This window comes from Phodopus roborovskii, unplaced genomic scaffold (genome assembly GCF_943737965.1).
Source record: "Phodopus roborovskii unplaced genomic scaffold, PHOROB, whole genome shotgun sequence".
Lineage (NCBI taxonomy): Eukaryota > Metazoa > Chordata > Mammalia > Rodentia > Cricetidae > Phodopus > Phodopus roborovskii.
Window position 1 is genome coordinate 19592842 of NW_026125052.1, and position 24098 is coordinate 19616939.

Here is a 24098-nt window from a genome sequence, read left to right on the forward strand (position 1 = left end):
GCTCCCACATAGCACCAAGTGCAGACTCCAGAGAAACGATTGTGCAAGGTTTAAGTAGTCTCAAAACAACTTCTCAGCCTCTACTGAATAACCCAAACATAAGCTAAGGCTTTTCTGAAACATTTCTCTCAATGTTAAACACAAAGACTTTACTATGCATTTCACTTAAAGCCTGACCTTTTAAGAAATACTGATGTGTTATCTGGTCATTTTAAGGAATACATGGTAATCATTATGAAAGCCTCCATTGTTCCCCTTTATGCTCCCAAACACACCTTCCCACCCCTACATAACCTTATTCTAGACACAGAGTTCAGCATTTTCTACAGGCTTAACTAGACATCTAGCCAGACACATTCTGCTTTTGTAGCACAATGACAGCTGGCAGCTACTTGCGGTAATAAAGCTATAAAGTAATAGACCTGGGTATAATGCTTTAAGGACAGCAATATTCAAGCCCAAACAATTATTTCATGTCTGCACGATATGTTTTTATACAGTTCCCTTTTCTAAAAGAGGGTCCCATGTCTCAATCTCTCTATAAAGGCTGACTTTGATGAGGCACTCTTTTCCTATCATTACACCATATTTCCCATTATAAGCTCCTGTGTATGGTAAAGATGGAGCTATCCATCCCACATTTTGCATTGCATTTTCCCCTCTTGGAGCATACCCGATCCTCCCATTGATTCTATATCATTGGTGTCCAGGGAAGTTACTCTCAACAGTTGGCACTATATGTGTTCTCGAGGCTTTCCCCCTATTCTGTGTATGCATGCCTTACTCTCTTTCCCAGACATGGTTAATGTTCCAAGTGTTATTTTCTCATATGTACCTAACTCTCCATTGAGTCAGAAAAGCTTCCAGGACTAGGAGTTGTACTTAGTAATTCCAGATAAGAAATTTGAGAAGCATAAGCCCCTTGCTGATTCTAAGGGGAAAACATTCATGAAAGGACAGAATTTACAGAGAAAATTACAGCTGTTGCATGTGTGACTGACAAAATAAAACTACAAAAAACAAACAAACAAACAAAAAAAACCCCCCACAAGACTCAACAATATAATGAGAGAAAAAAGAGCCTGCAAGCTGCACGAACTCTGCAAATTCCTACGCTGTCCCATGGTCCTTGCCAAGCACGGTGTCCGTTTCCATGGGTTCCTTGCCCCAGGAAACCCATTGGACAGGCAGTCATATGCCGATCTGAGGCTGGGCTGCATGGCTCCCTACATGTTACAGTATGAACAAATTCACCGATCTGTCTATAAAGGTAAGATACTTAAGGCCAGCAAGATGGTTTAAGAGAATGAAGGTATGTGCAGCCAAACTTGATGGCATGAGTTCAATAACTGGGACCCACATTATGGAAAGAACCAACTCTTTAAATCCTTTTCTGGTCTCCATGTGTATCCCATTCCCCCTGAAAATAAAAACATGAAAACATGTAATAAAGTTCTTTTTTTTTTTTTTATTTAAAAACTCTTTGTCACAGACTTTTGGAGAAAGGTATTTTCAAAACATTCTTTACTTCACAGAATTTACCAATTCGGTACGTCCTAAAAAACGCTTTATATTCACAGAACCGGATCTACACACTTAGGGATATAATAGCGAAGGAAGCCAGGAATCATGGCTTCGTGTCTTCCTGCTAACATCGATCCTACCCCCCACCCCATTGGCGACTCAAACTCCCCCACAAAGGAAGCAGCTGGGGGGGGGGGCAAGCTTAAGCCACATAGCGGGACAAATGACTTTGAGTCGCTGTCCACTGGAGAACAGGAGGCACGGAAGGTGCCAGAAGGGGAGGATGGAGGTTAGTCAAAGGGCGGACAGAAGACAAACCTGAAGCTGGGGACAGGCCACTGTGGCACAGAGAGCACAAGAGAATGACCGAAAGCCGAGCAGGAGGCAGCTGGGAGTGCCGTGGGGGCAGAGTCTCCCAGTGGTGTCCACAACCGGCCTCGGTTGGATCGGGTGAGGTCACAGGCCCTTGTGAGGTGTGGGGGTGCGCGCGCCACCTCAGCGCTTTCCAGGAGGCGCCCGGGCGGCAGGTGCTGGCCAGCCCAGCCGCTGCTTACCCGGAAGCCTGGGACGACCAAGTGGCGGGGTCTTTGCGCCTGACCGCCCAGGCGGTTCCATGGGCGGAGCTTCGGGCTGATCAGGTGATCGCAGGGGCGGGGCCTCGCCGCGAGGGAGCGCGGGAGCCGGCGAAGCTAGAGCAGCCCCTGAGGAGACTTGATGCCCAGGGTCGGGGACAGTGGTGGGACAATTCACAGGCCAGGGTTTAGAGGACAGTACTAGGACCCCCGGGTGGCAGACTCTCTGAGGAAAGGGATAAACCGTCCCAGAGGCCGAGGAAAGATGCAAGGATAAAGGAGAAAGCGAGCCTCAGTGTAACCGGATGAAGAAACATCCTGGAAAGGTGGAGAGGTATCTAAGTGGTCAGTCAAATGGTTGTCCTAGTTAGGCGGAGACTTAGTGGTTAGGAAACTTGGCCGCGCCTTCAGATCATTTGTTGTCGTATTGAGGAAAGTTTCTTTGTTTTCGTGTCTACTCCAAGTTTTTACCTCACAAAGGCGGGTCTGGTGGGAATCCTCCACAGCCTAAGTTCTTGCATGAGGCGGAGGCTTTAAGCAAATATGATAAATGGGAGTTAATGTTTGAACATTCATCAGCGGCGTTAGCCATAGTAAGACTCGGTCTGCAATTGTGGAAGTCTGTTCTAGAATATTAATAATACTTAACAATAGAAGAAAAATTCACTGATGGTTGCAACTAGCACTGTTATACAACTAAAAGTGTAATTAATGAATAGCCCATCAAATATAAATTGGATATTAGTAAAAAAAAACATTGTGGATTAAAGAATGTTGCTTATTACATTTCTAGAAGTGAAAGTTTTTGGTGTGAAGCCAGGTTAAAATATGTTTGCAACAAAATTGACCCCCCCCTCAATTTTTTTCAAAAAGTTTTAAAATTATGTGTGTATGTATGTGTCTATATGGTTTGTGCACGTGGATGCAGTGCTTGAGGCAGCTGGAAGAGGGCGTCAGATTTCATGGAGCTGGAGTTACAGGCAGGTGTGAGGTGCCTGACATGGGTGTGGGGAACCCAACTTGGGTCCTAAGGGCAATATTTGCTCTGAACCGGTAAGCCATATCTCCAGCCCCATGCAGCATTAATATTTTGAGGCAATATTGTATGGTACAGGAAACCAGGAGTTTGGGAGCTGGATTTCCAGAATTCAAATTCTATCCCTCTGTTTGCTGGTTGTTGTGTGTTTCTTTAATAGAGGGACAATGACATTTCATTAAAGGGAATTATGTGAGATATGTGAAATAATTCATGCCAGTGTGTTTATCGTAATGTCTAGTGCATACTAAACGCTCAGTAACAAGGTTTTAGCACTTTAGCGTCTTAGGGTTTGTTTAAATAAATAGAATTGGGCTTCTCTTCCATGTCATTTGAGATATATGTCTCTACTTCTCTAAATACTAAAAAGGTAAACTTAAGAATCTGGGTGATCTCTAACTATTGGCTGCTTGTTCTAGCTTTTGCCCACCAGCCTATATTAGTGCCATTTATTAGGCATTGCACTCTGAGCTTTACACTGAAGAGGCAACTTTAAGTAAATAAATATAATTCAGTTTGTCTTTTAAACAGGAGTATGATCTTTCTTTTTTTCTGTTTATATTTTTCTCAGGAGATCCTTTTATATTATTGCTCATCTATATTCATTCATCAAGGCTTTTGGGTCCTGAAGGACTGAATTTACCTCCAAACAGGAAAATGGAGAAAACACATTTATTTTTCAAGGTAAATTATTCAAGACAGTTTTTTAAAAAAAATTTCTCCTTTTAAAATTAGTTATATTATTCATGCTTTTTAAATACTTAGAGAGTATAAGGTTCCTTTGGCCCTGCCTAATAACTGGTGCCTTTTGAACTCTTGTAGTATGTATGTTGGACTGATTCAGCAATTATTTAGTACTATATCAAAAGAGCTTCTAAGGTATGTCATGGAATTCTGTATACAAGAAATTAACATATATAAACAATATATTTTCTCTTTTTGGTATAATTTTTAGGTGGTCAAACAATTGAAGTTATGTTGTCAAAGTGGTTATCCCATTTTTCATTCCCACTAGCATGAGATAGGTTCTTCAGAGAGGGGTGGGGTTCCTTTAGCCCCTCACCCTCTTTGACAGGATGGTGATAGATTCAATCTTGTAGAGATCGTGTGCAGATAATCACAGCTGCTGTGATTCAAGAATCCCACAGCCACACCATGCCTGAACATCAGAAATCCCCACCACTTGCTTCCTTCTGGCTTTTTACTCCTTCTCTGATGTTCCCCGAGCTGTTTATGGTTGGACATTTGTTTTAGTTACTGTTCTGTTGCTGTGAAGAGACACCAGGACCAAGGTGGTGCTAACCAAAGCAAGCATTTAATTGCGGACTTGCTTACAGTTTCAGAGGGCTAATGCTTTATCATCATGGTGGGAGGCAGACAGGCATGGTACTGGAGGGGGGAAAGGGAAGGGAGGGAGGGAGGGAGGGGGGCTGGTGTGGGCTTTTGAAACCTCAAAGCCGACTCCCAGTGACACACCTCCTCCAACATGGCCACATGGCCTGATCCTCCTGCAACAGCTCAGCAAGTGGGAACTAAGCTTGCAGGCATGAGAGTCCACGAGGGCCATTCTCATTCAAACCACCGCAGTATCCCATAGTCATTTATATTTTGACGAGTTTTGACTAGCTATGACCAGCTACGCTTATATTGTGACAAGTTATTGTCACCACTGACCACTGTAAACAGAAGCTTCGCTTATCAAAGCTAATAACACTTTCCTGTGGGCATAAACACAGTCATTTAGAAAGCAGCTGGACAGACACATCATGCTCACAGCTTCCCCTCTAGGGCTCATGAGCCCCCTAACTTTTGGCCAGGCTTATAGTTATACCTGTGGATCCCCTTTTGTGGAGCAGGCCTCAGATCCAATCAAAAAGCACAATTAGTTTGCCATTATTTTACCCGTGAGCTCATCTTGTCTGTGTTGTTGCACGCAGGGGCCACAGCCCAAGGAAGACAGCTGTTGACAGTTCTCTTTCCATAGTCTGTATAGCTGCTTCCGGCTCCGTTGGAGCTAGCCAGCAAGGAGAGAACATCCAACTGAGTTTCAGGTTTTCCTATGTGTCATGGCAATTGCTGGTATTACATATTATTAAAAATAACAGTCGCCATGCATTCAGTACATTAGGTTATTAAAACATCCCTTCAGTTTTCCTGGAACTCTGTCCCCTTTGATACTCATCTTCCCTTTCTCCACCCTTCCTCCTCCATATCAGTCTGTTTCTATTTGAGAATTTCATATGTGCATACACTGTATCTTAGTTGTAGTGACCACCCACTTCCAGTTCCCCCTGGACTCTCTCAACATGTCTCCTTCCTAACTTGATGATGTTTTGTCTTTTAATGGCCCACTGAGTTCAGTTAGTGCTCTCCAGATGCATATGGGTGTGGTGAGCTGCCATCATCTTTAGAAAAATTTGCTTTTAATTTCTCTCTCTCTGTGTGTGTGTGTGTGTGTGTTTGTGTACATGTACATGAGTGCAGGTGTCTGCAGAGGCCAGAAGACAGCATTGTGTACCTTGGAGCTTTAGTTATAGACAGCTGAGAACCTACGGATGTGTGATGGGTCTCTTCAAGAGCAGTGTTCACTCCTAATTGCTGGGCTGTCACTCCAATTGCCTGACATGCCTCTTGATGAGCACTTTTCTCCTTATTTTTGTGAGACGAACAAATGTAACAAAGACCTTACATTATTTATCTCTCTATGCCTGGCTTATCTAATGTAGCATATGCCTTCCAGTTCCCTTCATGCTTTTGAAAGTGACAGAACTTCTATTTAAGTCAGTATAGTATTGTATTGTTGTCTATATATAGTTCCTTTATTTGCTTGCTAATTGGTACACACTAAGGTTGATTCTCTATCTTGGTTATTATGAGTCCTGCTAGAATGAACACGGGAATGCTCATATCTCTAATACCATGATTTTAATTTTTCTGAGCTGCTGTATGGTGTGACAGTTATGTTTAAGGAGCATCTATACTATTTTCTAAATTGACTGTATTTATGGACCCACCATTGTTGTGGAATATTATTTTAACTGTGTAAAGGTGTGTTCCATTTGTTTCTGTAGCCTTTGTTAATGATACAAAGGTATGTTACATTTGTTTTATTAACCTGGGATCAGGAGGCTAAGTCAGGAACTGTTGTTCCTGGGATCAGGAGGCTGACAGGAAATGTGGAGGAACCAGGAGTAGCCATTGTTCTAAGTGGGGGCAGAGCCCCCACTTGGTTTTTCTAGAGAGGTGAGCAAGGAGAGGTTAGCTATTTACTATTCAGCCTCTCTGAGATAGCAAAATTTCACCTCAACCTTTGAGTCCTGAGTTCTAGAGAAGAATAGAGATTTATGTAAAGTTTCCCTTAGAGGCTGTGATAGAGCCAGTGTCCTAGGGAACAGAATTCTGGCCTGGCTGCTGCCCATGTGGTGAAACTGCTGCTGGTAGCTGTGGAATTTACAACTGTGTGTTGAGACAGCAGTTGCTTAAGGTACAGCCACTGTATTGAACGCAACATTTGGCACCCATTGTAGGGCACCAAAATGTAGTTGGTTCTTTTTTTTTTTTTTTTTTTTAATTCTTTGGGTGCCTACCACCCAGCTCCCAAATGAATACAGAGACTTAACCTTAAGAATGCCTGGCATCTGCATGCACACCCATGTGTATACACACAACACACACCGTTCTTTGTATATTTTAGAATAGCGATTCTTTATCAAATGTGTCCTTTACAAATGCTTTATCCCAGTGCCTGGCTTATCTTTTCAATCTGTTGAAAGTGTTTCTCACAAGTAGATACTTTTTTATTTTAATGGAGTCCAATTAATAATTTTTTATCTTGCATGAACCATACCTTGGGTTTATATCTGAAAATAGTGATTTTTTTGTGATAAAATGTTTGTTTTGAAAATATTTAAAATTTGCACTTACATATATTCATGAATGCTATGCATTTTATAGTCACACAATAATATTAAGGGATATATATTTCTATAGAATAATAATGTTTGAATGAATAAGATCCTTTTAAAACCCAACTCCTTGTAGTTGAATGTTATAATTAGTCTGTCTGAGGAAAAGAATACTCATGATCGTGACTGTTGATTATTCTCAGACGGAAGAAAGCATTGATGTATCACTTCATGGATCTGATTCTTTAACAAGTAACTCATCATCAAGAAATACTGAAAGTAAGAAATGCAGCAAAATTTCTAAATCAACAGGGAAGAAAAATTCATCTGAAACTAAGTGTTTAGTCCCAGAATATAAAAAAGTGTAAGTCCTTTGCTCTTTGTCTAAAATCCATATATGAATGTTTGCCTTTTTGTGACTGGGGTACCTCACTCAAGATGGTTTCTTATAGTTCAATCCATTTGTCTTTGAATTTCTAGATTCAATTTTTTTTTTCTGCTGAGTAGTACTCCATTGTGGAAATGTACCATATTTTCTCCATTCATTCTTCAGTTGAGGGGCATCCAGGTTGCTTCCAGGTTATGGCTGTTTCAAACAGTGCTTCTACAAACATATTTGAACATATATCCTTATTGTATGAATGTGCATCCATTGGGTGTATGCCTAAGAGTGGAATTGCTGGATCTTGAGATAGACTGATTCCCATTTTCCTGAGGAACAGCCATACTGATTTCCAAAGTGACTGTACAAGTTTGTATTCCCACCAGCATTTTTTTCTAAAGCACAACTGTACTTTGTAAAATAGGTTTTGTTATCATATATTTGGTCTCTTTTCCTGTCTCTATTTCTTAATAGAAAACATATTTTAGACTGTGAGTCATAGTCAAATGGTTGAAACCATTTCCTTTGACGCCAGAGGTCTTATAGGTGACTAACCAGGGTGTGTGTGTATGTTGAGGGGAGGAATAAGAAACAAGGTACTGGGCTCTCAGGATAGGACTTTGGGAGGGCTGGATTTAATGAGGATATAGTATCAAAAAGGGCAAGGTATCTGCTAAGAAAGGAAGTGGATAAATGACAAAACTGTGTCTTATTTCACAATGTTGTTTAGGATTAAGTTTACCAGTAGCTTCAATAGTGGAAAATCTACAGGACAAAGGACCCAACAGCAGTAGGAATAATAAAAGGAGAGGCTATGTAGATGAAAAGAGATTCAAAATACAGTCCAGCCAAGCATGGGGACTCACTGCATCCTGAAACAGAGTTTTGAAGTTTATATTTAGCAGACAGCTGGAGACTTGGGCACCAATTCTACATTTGTTGATACTAAGAAATGTCTATCAATTTTTATCTGTCATAATGGTGTTTTAAATGTTTTTTCAAAAAGAGAACATACCTTATAGAGATGTTTATCAAAATTGTTACAGATGAAACAATACTGATGAAATATATGCAGATGAAATAAATATTGCAATTTCAAATTTATAAAGGTTGGAAGCAAGAAGAAAAGGCATAACGAGGCAGTCGGTGTAGGCCATTATTTAAGTGAGGTGATGGTAATGGGAAAATTAGCACGTTATTTGGAAATTTGCACAATCAAAGGTTGAAAGATAGATAAAGCCAGAAAAACAACTCAGCATTATTCTAATTTCTGTGCCATTTAGATATGAAACATCATTATTCCTGTATAGAGAAGAAAAATCCACTGACTTTTCAGGATCAAAGAAAATCAGGAAAAAGAAAAGTTTACAAGTACAGTTCCATAGTAAAAGAACTGAGGTAAGTCAAGATTTTTGAAAGTTTTCTTTTTGTCCTTAGCTTCCAAATATTCTTGATGTTTTGGTCCAAGTGTTGAAATGGTACTTGATGGGAAATGTCATTCTGTAAATAGGTTTCTCTTATTTATTAATGAATAAAGCACTGTTGGCCAATAGGAAAGCAAGATAGGCGGGGCTAGGAGACAAGGAGGAGAGAGGAAGTAGTAGGGAAGAGTCAGCATGTAGAGATGGGAGAGAGCAGAACGATGGCCCTACTCTCCCGTAAGATGAGACCACGTGGAAACACTTAGATTAATAGAAATGGGTTAATAATTAAGACAGAGCTAGCTGATAAGAAACAAGTACCTGGCCAACAGACTTAATTCTAATACAGAGTCTCTGTGTATTATTTGGGGCTGGTGTGGTAGTGGGACAAGACTGACAGGAAAAACCTTACTCATTACAGGTACTATTTTAAAAATTGCTTCTTCTTCCTCCTTTCCTTTTCGTATTCCTGTGACAGTTAGTGCCAATTGTGAACTATATAAAGTAGAAGGTTACCTTGGAGATGGACTTCTGGGCATGTCTTTGTTGGGGGATTATCTTGATTACATTGAGATAGGAAGAGCTGTGGGTGTAACCATCCTTTAGACAGGAAATCCTGTGCTGTAGAAGAGTGGAGAAACTGAGCTGAGCAAGTGTGAATGCATTCCTCACTCTGTTCCTGATTGTGGATGTGAGCAGTTTCCTCAAATTCTTGCTGCTACTGTGACTTCCCTGCTATGAGGGACTACAATGAGGAGCTATGAGCCAGAAAACTCTCCGAGTATTTCATCCTAGTAATAGGAAAGGAACTACAATACCACCCCTTTATTTCTGCTTTTTTGTTTGTTTTGGATGAATTCTCACTGGGTTGTCCACACTAACTTAAGTCTTGGGCTCAAGTGATTTTCCTGCCTCAGTCCCTTAAGCAGCTGCTGGGACTATAGGTGTGCGCTACCATATCTGACTCTCTTCTTTCCCTTTCTTTATAAAAATAAGACATTAAATCCTTTCTGAAAACTAGATTTACTTTAAATTACTTTAAATAGATCCTATTAAATTAGTTAAATTTTTCCTTTCATTTTACTGTGTTTTACTATTTTTCACAGTTTTAACTTGACCCCAGGAGGTTCTTGGTTGGTGGCATGTATTGCCAACATTTGCTGTCATCTTCACATGGTGTCCACATGGTCTTCTTTCCGGTGACTGGGTCTCATGATCTCTCTTTTCCTTATTCTTTTAAGCACACCAGTCCTTGGACGTCTCCTATTGACATCCTTAATTTCATTACATCTGCAGGGACCATTTTTTCTTTAAATGAGATTACGTTCTCAAGTTTCTGATATTAGGATGTGAAGTGGAACCAGCGCTGTGCTTACTATATTCTCTGTCATGTGCTTTGGTGCATATTTCTCTTCATTGATATTTGTTGCCTTCCTTAAATCTGAGAATGAGCACTCCTTATGCAAACATTCAATCTGTCGTCCTTTTTACTTCTCCCATCTCTGGAGCCCTGTGCAACACCAGCCAAGCCCTAATTCATCTCACGGATGCTTCCTGTCTTCTAGTTCTTTTCTGTCTTTCTGGCTCTTCGCCATGTGTGCACTGGACCACATCATCCCATTCTTTATGTTCTGCGGCATTTGTATTTGTTGCCTTTCTCTCATAAACCATTAGGTTGTAAAGATGAAAGCTCTGCTTGGATTGTGGATCTGGATGTTCCAGTCCCACTCTTGGTGAGGCAGCGTCCCATGACAGGGACATGGGCTAAACACAGCAGCGCTCCCTTTTTGAACTGCTATTCATAAACAGTAAATCAGGAAGATGCCAGGATCCCGCAGTCCTACAGTGCACCCCAGTGTCCTAGAGGCCTCCCACTGCTTCCTACCAGACTCCCAGGGCAGAATCTGCAGTACGTCCATCTTTGGGGGAGTACTGCCCATAGTTGCATTGTTTTTCCCCTAATTGACTTTATTTTTCTATTTTGCTCCCTGTCTATTTTGTAGTTAACTTATTTTTTTCTTTATCCAGCTAAATTTAATGTGCTAGTTCAACCTTGTTCCCTGAGATTTTAATTTCAATTGTTGTTTTATTTCCTTAAGTTTTCTTTGGTGGGTCCTAAAAGTCCACCTGTATCTCATACTCTGCTCACTTCCCATAGTTATCTCAAGAAGGTATCTGATAGATCCAGTGTATGAAATCTCTGGGGCATCCAAATCTTATTTTGTTCTTGTTCATGTGAGCCTGTGTCCTTTCATTCATGCATAGTTGATTCCGGCTACCTTTCTGTATAGTCAAGGAGGGCCTTGAGGTTTTGGTGACCCTCCTGTATCTGTCTCCCTGAAATCATGTGCTATGATTATAGACATGCACCATCCTCATGTCTGAGTGCAAAAGATTTTTTTTAGAGATTATTTGCACACATTTCTGCCTTGCATTTCAGAAATTTAAAAAAAATTTTGTGAGTGTTTTAATTAAAATGTTCCAGTTTTGGCTTATGCATTTGAATTAAATATTTATACATGCCTAGAGATTGGTCATAACTAATATGAGGAGGGGTTTTTCTTTCTTTCCTTTTCCCCTCTGGCTTGGAGTTGAGATGGACAAGACTACTCTGTGTACCCCTCCATTGGAATTAACTTTTGTTATTGTTGCTGTTTTTCCTGGCTGGTTCTTAAGAGAGAACATTACTTCGGAGGGCATTAGCTTTATGTGGGACCTCGGTACCAACTCTCATCAGTTTCCTGGGGCTTGAGTTTTCTTCAAATAGTCTTTAAAGTCCCAAGTTCTATGAAAAATTGAAAATATACACACAACAGCTTCTAATTTCTCAAGTGGTATTTTTCTATCCACCTGGTTGGCTGTCTTTTTTGAATATGCTTTATATGTGCTATGGTTAAGTGTTTAATTTATTCAATCATATGGATAACCTAAAATTAAATTACTTGTATCATTTGAATAACATTGGTTCCCCACAGTATTTTGCACATATATCTATCTAAAGCCTGTATATGAGCCTAATCTGGTAGCATATCCTTGCTTTGCCATAGGCTTCACCTGTTCTATTAAATATTTATTAATTAAAATAATGTTAATTAGAAGGTAATTAGTTATAAACTTAATAAAAATGGTGTCTCCAAAGAATATGATAATAGTTTTAAAAAGTTTTAGTGCATATGAAATAATGTCATTACAAGAAACAGTTTTATTCCAGGAATGTGGATTGGTAAGTGAGATGCTCTGGTATGATTATTTTTCAAGAAGCTTATTATTCAAGGATGCTGGATGATCAGGATGATCTCATGCACCAACGTACTTGCTTTTGCCTTCAGATTGCCTCTCACTCTTCGAAGATGTCAAAGGAGAAGATGACTGGGAAAGAAAGTACTTCATACAAGTTGCCATACCAGTTTGGTAGTCACAAGACTTCACTAACTCCTCGTACACCTTCCTCAACTATTCGGTATTCAAATCATTGTATTCTGATTTTTAAACGAGGGGCTTGGATTTGGAGTTTTTCTCTAGAATTATGTATCTCATCTGTGTACAGAATGCCAATAATTTATTTAAATTACCTTCAGAGGGCTCATGTAGAGGCAGAAACACTTTATGTGGGATTGGAGGACTTAGATTGTGTCCTAATTGGCCTCATACCCTATTTGAGTGCTTGTAAAATTCACATTGCCTTACTTTCCACTTTTTAAAAGAGAGACTCTCATGATGTAACTCTGGCTGGCCTTTGTAGGCCAGGCTGGCCTCAAACTCAGAGATCCTCCTGCCTCTGCCTCCTGAGTGCTGGGATTAAAAGCGTGCACTGGTTCCATGTGTGTGTTTGTGCAGATATGTGTGAGTTACGGGTGGCTGTGAGCCATCAGATGGGGTGCTGGAAACCAGGCAGGTCTTCTGGAAGACTAGCAAGTGCTCTTAACTACCAAGCCATCTGTTTAGCCCCTCACTTTCCATTTCTGTACAAGAATCTTGTAGTGTATGGACTCAAAGATCCCTTCCATCTCTAATAATTATGCTTTTACATTTTACGGTAATATCAGATGAATCCTTTTTCCCCAGACATTTTTTAAAATAGGTGATGATGGAATCTAGGATTTCTTTTTTTCTGTTGCTCTTAAGATGCTCTTATTTGTCATATAATGCCTTTCTTTGAAGAGTTACTGTATTTGTGTTAACAGCAGGAAAAACTGAACCAGAGCCAGTGACTAGTAAGTAAGGGTGTTGACAAGGTTAGATTCTGCTCCCTGTAGAGACAGTCAGAAAGGAACAAGGGGATATTGGGTGACAATAACAACTCTAAACACCTGGGTTCTCTTGGTTGAGATTCATTGCACAGGGCCATAGTCCCAGCATTTGAGAAGTTGAGGCAGGAGGATCACCAAGAGTTCAAGGGTAGCCTGGCTATGTGGTGAATCTGATGAAGCCTGGACAACGTGGGTGAGACTATGTTTCAACAAAACACCAAAATAAAACCAGGCCAAAAAGAAAAAGTCTTACAATTTTAGGATATTTATAGTTAGCTGATATTTTTCTGTGGGGTTTTTATGAATGTCCTTTTATGCTTTCTAATGTGGCCCTTTCTCTGACAGGAGGAAGGAGACACCTTCTAACCTGGACCTGACATTGTATGAACAGATACCTGAAGGATACTTAAAATATCAAGAATTAAATGGTAATAAATTCTAGAATTTATATTGCTCTCTCCCTCTTTCCCTCCCTACTTCCCCTTTCTCCCTCTCTCCCTCCCTTTCTGATAGAGTCTATGCAGGTTATGCTGGACCCAGACTTGCCATTCTTCGGCACCCTTGGCATTCCTTTTAACTTTTGACGAGATTGTTTTGTGTTTCCTTTGAGTTTATTCCACACTTTCACTATTTTTCTCATATTCTCAGTCCAATTACCTAGTCGTTAGCTGTGCAAAGATATGAAAAATTAATTAAAATTTGCTTCTGTCTTAGGGCTACAGTTAGTTATCTCTGAGAGTTCAGCTGGTAAAGTGATCGCCATGCTAGCATGAGGACATGAGCCAATCCCAGCATTTACACTAAAAAGCCTGGACTTGGCAGTGCAGGTGGTAATCCCAGCCCTCGGATGGCAGAGACAGGCAGATCCCTGGAGCTCACTGCCCAACCAGCCTAGCCTAGTTGACAAGCCACAGGTCCCAGTGAGAGACCTTGTCTCAGGAGACAAGGGATGACTCATGAAGAATGACACTGAGGTTGACCTCTGACCTCTACACATTTGCATGTGTGCACACACATACAATTTGCTTATCTAAGTCTATGAAAGTAAACATTTTACTTCCCATTTCTTTCTAAATTTCAAGAACATTTAACATAAGAATGGCCTCTTTAATGTATTTTTTTTAAGTATACAATGCGGTATTGTTATTTATGTGTAGGATATTGTACAGACCTCTAGAATTTATTATATGTGTTTGAAATTTTTATCCAGTGGTCCTCCACAGCCATAATTATAGTCTTCTTCTTATATTCAGTTATTTTAGAAAACTAGTACAAATAGAGTGATTTGACTTGTGACTGCCTTATTTCACTAAATAAGCATCTTCTAGCTTATTCCAATCATTGCATATTACAATACTTCTATCTTTTAGAAGGCTAAGTGAATGATATTCCATGTGTATGTGACATTCTTAAAAATTATTCATCTGGTGGCTGAATACTGCTGGTCATAGATGTGGAAGTGCTATCTTATTGAGATCACATATATGTATATATATACATATATATACACATATATATGCACATATATACAGATGCATACACCCACATATACATACAAACATACATACATGCATACATAAATACACACACACATATGAACACACACATGAACACATACATATAGGCTTCATGTAGTTCAGGCTGGCCTCAAACTCACAATGAGGCCAAGGATGGCTTTGAACTTCTGATTTTCCTGCCGCCACTTTCCAAAGTGCTGGGATTGTAGGCATGCACCATCATTCCAAGTTTATCTAATTTCATTAAAAAAAAACCAGGAGGTAGGACTGTTAGATTATATAGATTTATTTCTTTATTGACAGGTAGTAAAAACTATTGTGAAGAATCTTCCTAAATATCTTGTTTTTCCTACCCATATACTTAGTTATAAACACCATTCTTCTCTTTTCTCTGTTTGAAAATGGTTCCTTTTCAACAGATGAATCCCTTTACATTTCATTTATATTTATTTATGTTTCTGCTTCAACAGGATCATATGTATATATGTACATGAACTCATTTACATGTATATGATTATATATGTATATGTTTTGTTTTGAGACAGGGTCACACAATGTAACTGTAGTTGGCCTGGAATGAATTCCCTATTTAGCCCAGGTTGGCCTGGAATTCATAGAGATCCGCGAGCCTCTGTCTCTTGAGTGCTGAGATTAAAGGCCGTCATTAAGTATAGCTATGCTCTATATTTGAAGTTTCTTCTCCTATTCCTCATTCTTTGTGCTCCTCCCTCTCCCCATTCTTCTTTTTTAATGTATATAGGTGTTTTGCATGCATGTATGTCTGTGCACCATGTGTGTGCAGAGCTCATTGAGGTCAGAAGGGGTATCAGATGTTCTGGGATCTGGAATTACAGACAGTCGTGAGCTGCCACGTGGGTGCTGGGAATTGAACCCTAGTCATCTGGATGAGCAGCCAGTGCTCTTAACCACTGAGCCACCTCTCCAGCCCAGAGAAACTTCTTAAGATAGTTTTAGTTTTCATTAGCATCCCATGATTTTTACTTCCCATTTTACTGAAATCTGCCATCTACCTCTATTCCTCCATAAACCTTATATTAACATCCTAATGTTGCTATTTTCAGTGTATTTTCCTTTTTTCCTCTCCCCATCCCCTTTTCTTTCTTCTACCCTTCTTCCTTCTCTCCTGGCCCATCCTTCTCCTCCCCACCCCATTTTTCTCAGGGTCTCACTTATAACCCAGGTTAATCTGGGGCTTATTATGCAACTCAGGCAGACCCAGAGCTTTGATCATCTTTCCTGGTTATTGGATAGTTTTCTTAAATACTGGTTTCATTAAACTAAACAGAATTCAACTCAACAGACATTCTTTTGAGGGGGAGAATCTATAAAGAAGCACTGGAAAGAGGAAACAGGAAAAAATTCTTGCCTTCTAGAAGCAATAAAAGACATAAAACATTTTGGTTGTGTTATATCCTGAGTGCTAAGGAGCAGAGAGGGACAGCTACAATGTTCTGGACACACCTAAGTCACTAGTTAAAAGAGTTTAAAGGGACAATCCGGGTAAACAAAAATGTCCTTTTCTTTCTTGTTTTAGTGATTATTGCTGTTTGCTTTTGTGAGTGTGGGATAATCAGGATGGGTATTCATTTTAATTAACTGTTGTGTTATACCCATGCAGCACTTCCCAAAGCCTGTGTAATTTTTAGCAAAGTTCGACAGGGTAAGATTTATGTGAATGATTTGCCAATGATCCTTCACATGCTGAAGATTTCTATGAATGACTCAGAAATGCGACAGGTGCTGAAGACTGTTGACATTGATGGTGAGTTTTCTCTTAAGCACCTTGCACACATGAATGTAAGCTATGTTTAGATGATTAATTACAGATGATGGGAAAGCTAAACGTCAGATATTTACATGATATAATTTTTATTATGTTTTAAAAATTATTTACAAAGAATAAAAAGCTATGCTTCAGGTGAATGTAATTGGATTAATTACTATATTGGATTATGAGACAGTCTCATCATTGGATCATGAGTGACATGTTTAGATTTTAATAGTAATTCTATATTAATGATGAAATAAATATATGACCCAATTTTTCCAGATGAAACCTAAGACTTTGGCAGTAATTTGTATCTATCCATAAAGTTCATGAAACAGCCCATTTCCTGGTTTTGGCCACTTTGAGGAAAATATTGTCCTGAGTTATATGCTCTTTATTATTCCCTTTTTATATATTTTCACTGTTATAGAAATATTTTTTTAAAAATATTTAAAAGTTTTATTTATTTAAAAACTTTTACAAAGTTTGTTATATATGTGTGTGTGTGTGTGTGTTATATAATATTTTTGGGTTTTATAGTAATATATAAACAAGATTCCTTTTGTATTTTTGTTTACTACCTATTGTTTGCATAATCAATTGCATGCTATTATCCTATGTGAACACATCATATTTTGCCTTCTATTACCTGAATCTTTCTGGAGTAAGCACTTTGACATAATGAAAGTAGAAGCCAGGATAGTCCTGAAAGGTCTTGGTCCACTAGTTACTCCAGTGACATAGCCTCTCGTCACACTTATTCTAGAAAGATGCTGGCTACAAACTCACTATCTCACTGGTGAAATCTGGGGTTATTTCCAAGTCTGCCCATTTCTTGATGTGTGTAACTGTTTTTTTTCCCCCAACATAGGATTTCTCTGTATAGCCCTAGCTGTTTTGGAACATACTCTGTAGACAAGGCTGGCCTCAAACTCACAGAGATCTACCTGCCTCTGCCTCCTGAGTTTTGGGATTAAAAGTGTGTGCCACCATCAACTGGCAATTTGATTTTATTAATAATTTTCAAAATCAACTGTGGGAATATAGTTTATGTTAAATTATGTTTTGAAGGTTTTGAGTTATTTGAAAAAGTATTGGATGGAAAAGGTTACTAAAGTTTTATAGTCAGGTAGTGTATACATCAGTATGCCTACATCTTATGCCTGATTATATAGTTCGAAATTTTTAGGAACTAAGAAAAGCACACCATATTTCTGGGATTGTAAATGTTTGTCATTTACTTTAGTCAGGCTTACATTGAATGAAAGCCAGAAAAGCCAGTGTGAGGCAGGAAACACCTTTAATCCTAGTGATTGCAAGGTCAAAATAGGAGAATCAGGAGTTTAAGGTTATCCTGGGCTACATAATAAGATCTAGGCCAGTCTGGGCTACGTGCAATCCTGTCTCGAAAGTCCAAAGGAGGAAAAACTGTTGAAGAAAAATGCACTTATGCTTGTGGACCCTTCGTTTTTACTTTTGTTTCTGAATATGTAGTGCGGAAGCTAGAGTGCTGTGTGTGTGTGTGAGAGTGTGTGTGTGTGTGTGTGTGTGTGTGTGTGTGTGTGTGTGTGTGAGAGAGAGAGAGAGAGAGAGAGAGAGATTGATTGATTGATTGATTGATTTTGGGGGCTGGAGAATTAAGAATGTTAGCTGTTCTTGTGGAGGGTGAGAGTTTGGTTCCCAGTTTCCATGTTGGGTAACTCATAGTCATCAGTAATTTCTGCTCTGGGTCTGACGCTCTCTTCTGGCCTCTGCAGGAGCTTATACTCACAGGCAGATGCTCTCCCTACCCCCCAATCCCTAGAAGTGCATAATTGCAAATATAAATTTGATGAACTCATGAGTGAAGAGCAGGAAAGTGTACTGACAATCCTAGTCTGAGGCATTCTTATTATTACTGAAACACTATTTATTATTTAATATGGCATTCAAATTCTTTCCTGATAAGTTCTCTCTCTCCTCCACACAATGTGAAAGTGTTATTGCTCTTGTATAAAGGGTATGTTATTCTGATATCAGTTAATTACACTTAAATTTTCAGTTTACATTTTCAGCTTAATGAGTTTACTGATGAACTTATTTTCTCCTTGTTTCTGAACCATTTTTATAGTTAATGGAATGCTGGATTTCACAGATTTCCTTAAGGCCCGGAATGATGCTTCTCATTTGGCCTCTCAGGATCCAGGTACAAATAATATCAAAAGTATAGAAGAGAAAGGTTTTGACAGAAACTTTTTTTAATGTGGGCCTAGGTAGTTAAACTTGTGTTTTTTTAGGATCGCCTTTCTTTTACTCCATAGTCTAACGTAGGCAAATTAGACAAGAGTATAATAGTATAATGGTTTGTGTGTGTGTGTGTGTGTATTCCACATGTGTGAAGGTATCCGCAGAATCAGAAGAGGGCATCAGATATGATGGACATGGTTGTTATACGCTAACTGGTAAGGGTCCTGGGAACCAAACTCTAGTCCTGAGAAAGAGCGACAAAAACTCTTAACTGCTGAACCATCTTTTTTTTGGGTCATAAAAGACTTGGATTAGGGCCAGTAAAATGGCTCACTATGTAAAAAATACTTGCTACTCAACCTAATTCAATCCCTGTATCACACACACACACACACCCTGGCTCACTGCTGTAGCATCATAATTTTCTATTGCCAAACTCCTGTTTTCTCTGTATGTAACTGCTAAGTAACCAGTAGATGAATTATTTTATTTTTTATGTATGCATGTGTATATGCTCATGTGTATATATGAGTATGCATATGTCACTGTGTGTGTGTGTGTGTGTGTGTGTGTGTGTGTGTGTGTGTGTGTGTGTGTGTAGGTCAGAGGAGATCTTGAATGTTGATCCTAGGTTTTTACCTTATTTGAGGCAGAGTCTCTTTATTCCTGCTGTGTACACCAGCCTAGTTGGTTTGTGAGCATCCAATGAGCCTCCTGTCTTTTCCCCCATATCACTATAGGGATTAGACATGTGACATCATGCCTGGTCTGATGGGGGTCCTGTGGTTCAGAGCTCAGGTCCTCACACTTTTCCACAAGCTTCTGATCAACTGAGCTATCTCCCCAGCCCGTAGACTAATTCATTTATAAAAATTTAATTTGTGTGTGTATATGTGCTTAGTGTGTGAGTGAGGATGCTTGCATCCCATGGTGTGTGTGTGTGTGTGTAGGTCAGCAGAAAAACCTTCAAACATTTGGGATTCAATTCTCTCCTTCCACCATGAGTTCCGGGGATCGGGCTCAGGTCGTCAGGCCCTTTGGCAAGCACTTTTATCTGCTGGGCTATCTCTATAGAATATTTTTCAGAAAGAACATTCTTCCCTAGTTAATCATAAATTTATATTCATGTGACTTCATTTTTGTACTTGTATGTGCTTGTTTTCTGTTGAAGTCTTATTTTCTTCTCCATTAATAGTACTTTCCCTAGTCTATCAAAAATCTGCATGTAATTTCTCCCTAAAACTTCAGATACTTATTGACTTCCTAATTTCTTATTTCATGTTACAAATAAATGACAAAGTGATGGGAAGAACTATTCATGTTAGTTATAGAAACAGTACTTCCAAAAATTTGAGACTGTTAGTGTTTCTTACTTACTCGTTAGGCATGATCTATTTCTTAGCTCAGTCCTTGGGATCATGTATTTTTAGAGTCAACCAGACTGTTTCTTTAGACTCAAGACTACATGAGTGTGTAGTATTATTCCTAGAAAAGCAAGCAAAACTCTGTTTTTCACTCACCCCTGTAATGTCATTAACACCTGTCACATGTGCAGTGGTTACATATGCAGTAGGTAAGATACTTGGCTGTTTTCCCTTTTGATTCTTTACTTCCTGTTTAGATTTTCCTTCAAATTCCTATGGCACTGAACTTCTTTGTCCCCTTGTCTTCTGACTTAGTGCCTATTTTTCTGATGACATTATATGTGTAGACTCCTAAGTATTTCACAGTTGTTAAATCATCACTTACATTTAAATTTCTATTTTGGGGGGTTTTAAAATCTTGGTTTCCTGTATTTAGCGTTAAAATGTTTTGAGGGTAATCAAGTTTCTTTTGTTCCTTTTAAAATAACACACATAATATTTTACTTTTAAAAATTTGGATATATGATGTCTGCATATTGAATTCTAAGAGAACTTCAGGCCCTCCTAGCTTATGAGTTTGATATTGACTTTAGAATACTTTTGTTTTATTGTGAGACAGGTTCTCAAGTCAACCAGACTGACTTGGAAATTGCTATGTAGCCGAGGCTGGCTGTGAATTCTTGATTGTCCTGTCTCCACCTCCTAAGAACTGGGATTATAAGCATGTGCCACCATACCCAGTTAGAATACTTTTAATATACCACTACTAACGTATATGTCCACAAATGCATGTATACATAATACAAAAGTTTTGCCAAGGCAAATGAGTTATCAGTTAGTGACAAGGGAGAATCAGAGGACCTAGATCTTATAGGGTCTAAAAAACAAAAACAAAAATCCCACAAACCAAAAACAATGATGCCTATTGATGGGAATCAAGATCTACCCCCTTTTTCTTCAGTGGTGTAGCCTATGCTCATAACTATAATTAAAATTCATTGGTTCAACAGTAGCACTACAAGACCTGAAGGTAGAAGGGGTAAGGAGTTGGTTAAGAGTGATCAGATGGTGAGGGGAACAAGAGAAGGGTAATGCAGGTGATTATGGTTGACATATTGTGTATGTGTGAAATGTCAGTGAAGCCTCTGTGCCTGGGATCACTTCTTCTGTGTTGGGTTATTGGTACACAACCATGATGTTTTCTTGGAAAAGCTGCTGGTCCTCACAATTTAATCATTTTTGTTCATTTCTTTTCCTCCAGAATTTCAAGATGTCTTGAAGACTTTTTCTAAAATAAAAAGTGGTCGTATAGCCGTTGATGAAGTGGCTGCTTTTTTGGATGGCATGGATATTCCAGCAAACCCTGAGGCACTCAAGGATGTGATAAACCACTCTTTCATGGACAGTGAGTTATTTGAATTTTACTCATTACTTCTATTTTGCCTCCATGTCTTCTTTTATCTCTTGATTTTACCTTTTGCTGCTGGTATTGCTTACTGATATTGGTAGTAAATATTAGTGTAGAAAAAAATTGAGAAAATCCTAAAATTGTTCTATTTTGGTATATTCTCTGAAAGTTAAGAATAAAATGAACTTGTCAGGCAGTGGTGGCACATACCTTTAGTTCCAGCACTTGGGAGGCAGAGGCAGGCAGATCTCTGTGAGTTTGTGGCCAGCCTGATCTACCGAGTTCCAGGACAGGCTCCAAAGCTACACAGAGAAACCCTGTCTTAAAATGAATTTTAAAAATTTCAGCATTGCCAGGCATAGTGTCATACCACTTTTAATTTCAGCACTTGGGAGGCAGAGGTAGGTAGACATCTGTGAATTTCAGGCCATTCTGGTTCCTTGAGTTCCAGGCTAACCATGGTTAGTCACACAGTGAGACTGTCTTAAAAACAAACATCTCAGCATTGAGGTGGTGAGATAGTTCAGTTGGTGAAACGCTTGCATTGTTATCATGAATACTTGGCTTGACCACACACATATGGCACATACATATATGTCCATATGCACATACACACTAAAAATAAATTAGAAGTTAAAATGTGAAAATATTCAGCCTCATTTTCAGTGGTCATTTCTTCTCTTTATAGATGGGTCATTTCTTACAGTAGGAAGACTTCAGAAAAGAGGAGACACAGAATTCTTGGATTCTCAACTTTCTTATGTAGTTTTGATTAAAATTTCCTATCCTGTTTGGTTATTCTCTATGCATCATAGCTTGATTTAAAATATAAGGATGTATGAGAGGTTCTATATTATGCTAACATTTGACCAAAGGATAGCCTACAATAATAATAGATTGGTTAGTGACTAATTAAATGATTTATTCATTCAACACGCCAGTTACTCATTTAATATCTACTATTCATGGAGTAATAATAGGTGGAATAAAGATGGATAAAATACAGTTCTAGTGTTGAGAGAACCATGTAAATTATAATGCTCAGTGGTAAATGCATGTAGTGGGGTGTTTGTTGGCTGCCATTGAAAGTGCCAGAGAGAGAGATTATCAGAGAAGAGAAGGTGATGTCTGAACTAAATACTAAAGGGTCAGTAGGGTTAATTGGATGAAGTGATGGTGAAGAATGAAGAGACAATGTAGGTTGATGCAACATTTTGTATAAACATGACAGAAAAAAAAAAACCAGATATTATGTCCTTTTAAGTGGGCTCCACTGGCTTTTTCTAGAGGTGACTTTGTAGTGGTTTGAAGATAGACCTAAGCTATGTATAGTTCTATAGGTTTGTTATTTATTTGGTTGATTTAAAGCTTTTTAAAAAAATTTATGTGAATTAGTTGTTTTGCCTGCATATATGTGTATATACCACATGCATGCCTGGTTTTCACAGATGCCAGAAGAGGGATCCTATCCCTTGGAACTAGAGCTACAGACAGTATGAGCAGCTGTGGGGTATTGGAAACTGAACTCTGGTCTTTTGCAAGAGCAACATGTGCTCTTAACTGTAATCTCTCAAGTCCCATGTCTTTTTGGTTTTGAAGCAGGGTCTCACTCTGCATCTTGGACCTGCCTAGAACTCATTTGTAGCCTAGACTGGTTTTGAATTTGTGGAGATCCTTCTGCTTCAACCTCCCAGAGCTGGAGTTTATTATTTATAATGAGCTCTTGGATGGTAGATGTGAATAGAGTTCGTAAAAGTGGAGATTTTTAAAGATAAGTTTCAAGCCATATTATTTGGTAGTCTTTAGGGTATGCCCTACCAGAAATAACAGGTTATATATGCAACTATTGCAGAACCTGGTCTCTAGGTCTCCCATGTGATTTGGAGAGGTAGATTGAGCAAATGAAACTAATTTCCAAGGATTGTTATAAGAATCGACTATATACATGTATCACAGAATTTGTCATTATGAATAAAGGGGTGAGGCAGAAACCCAAGGCATTCCCAATAGCTCTGTTGTGAAGTTCTCATATTTTAAACTCTAAGATAACTCTAATATCTATTTCCCTACTTTAATCCATTTGAACATATCTTTTCTTTGGGGCTACCACAGTTCAGCCTCCCAAGTCTACCCATACCAGTACTGATCCTTTTATACTACATGCAGAGTGATCTGTTCAAAGCACAGATCTGGTCATATTGCTCTTTTTTGTGGATGGTGCAGCAATAGCTCTTGGGATAAAGAACACTTTAAGGTTGATGTACAAGGCTGTGCTAGCTAGTTTTATATCAACTTAACAGAAGCTGGAGTCATCAGAGGATACATCAGTTGACAAAAAGCCTCCATAATGTCAGTCTGTAGGCGAGTCTGTAAAGCATTTTCTTAATTAGTGATTGATGTGGGAGGGCCTAGTCCTTCGTGGGTGGTGCTACTGAAGGCCTGGTGATCCTGGGTTCTATGAGAAAGCAGGTTGAGCAAGCCATAAAGAGCAAGCCAGTAAACAGCACCCCTCCATGTCCTCTGCATCAGCTTCTGCTTCCAGGTTCCCACCCTGTTTGAGTTTCTGTCCTGACTTCTTTTGATGATGAACAGTGATGTGGAAATGTAAGACAAACGCTTCCTCCCCAGGTTGCATAGGTCATGGTGTTCATCTCAATAATTATAACCTTCACTAGGAAAAAGGCTTGTATTATCTGGTCTTTAC

General features: G+C 39.1%; 1 protein-coding gene across 1 annotated transcript in view; it reads left to right on the forward strand.

Annotated features, from left to right (window-relative positions):
• Positions 1 to 3729: 3729 nt before the first annotated feature.
• The window catches only part of Efcab13 (EF-hand calcium binding domain 13), a 68006-nt gene continuing 47637 nt past the window's right edge, over positions 3730 to 24098 (forward strand). Inside the window, exons 1-7 of the mRNA XM_051182924.1 lie at positions 3730 to 3816; positions 7241 to 7401; positions 8703 to 8817; positions 12170 to 12300; positions 13436 to 13518; positions 16247 to 16390; positions 21248 to 21391. Of these exons, the coding sequence (XP_051038881.1) occupies positions 3790 to 3816; positions 7241 to 7401; positions 8703 to 8817; positions 12170 to 12300; positions 13436 to 13518; positions 16247 to 16390; positions 21248 to 21391 (805 nt within the window). The 5' untranslated portion in view covers positions 3730 to 3789. The remainder of the gene's footprint in view (positions 3817 to 7240; positions 7402 to 8702; positions 8818 to 12169; positions 12301 to 13435; positions 13519 to 16246; positions 16391 to 21247; positions 21392 to 24098) is intronic.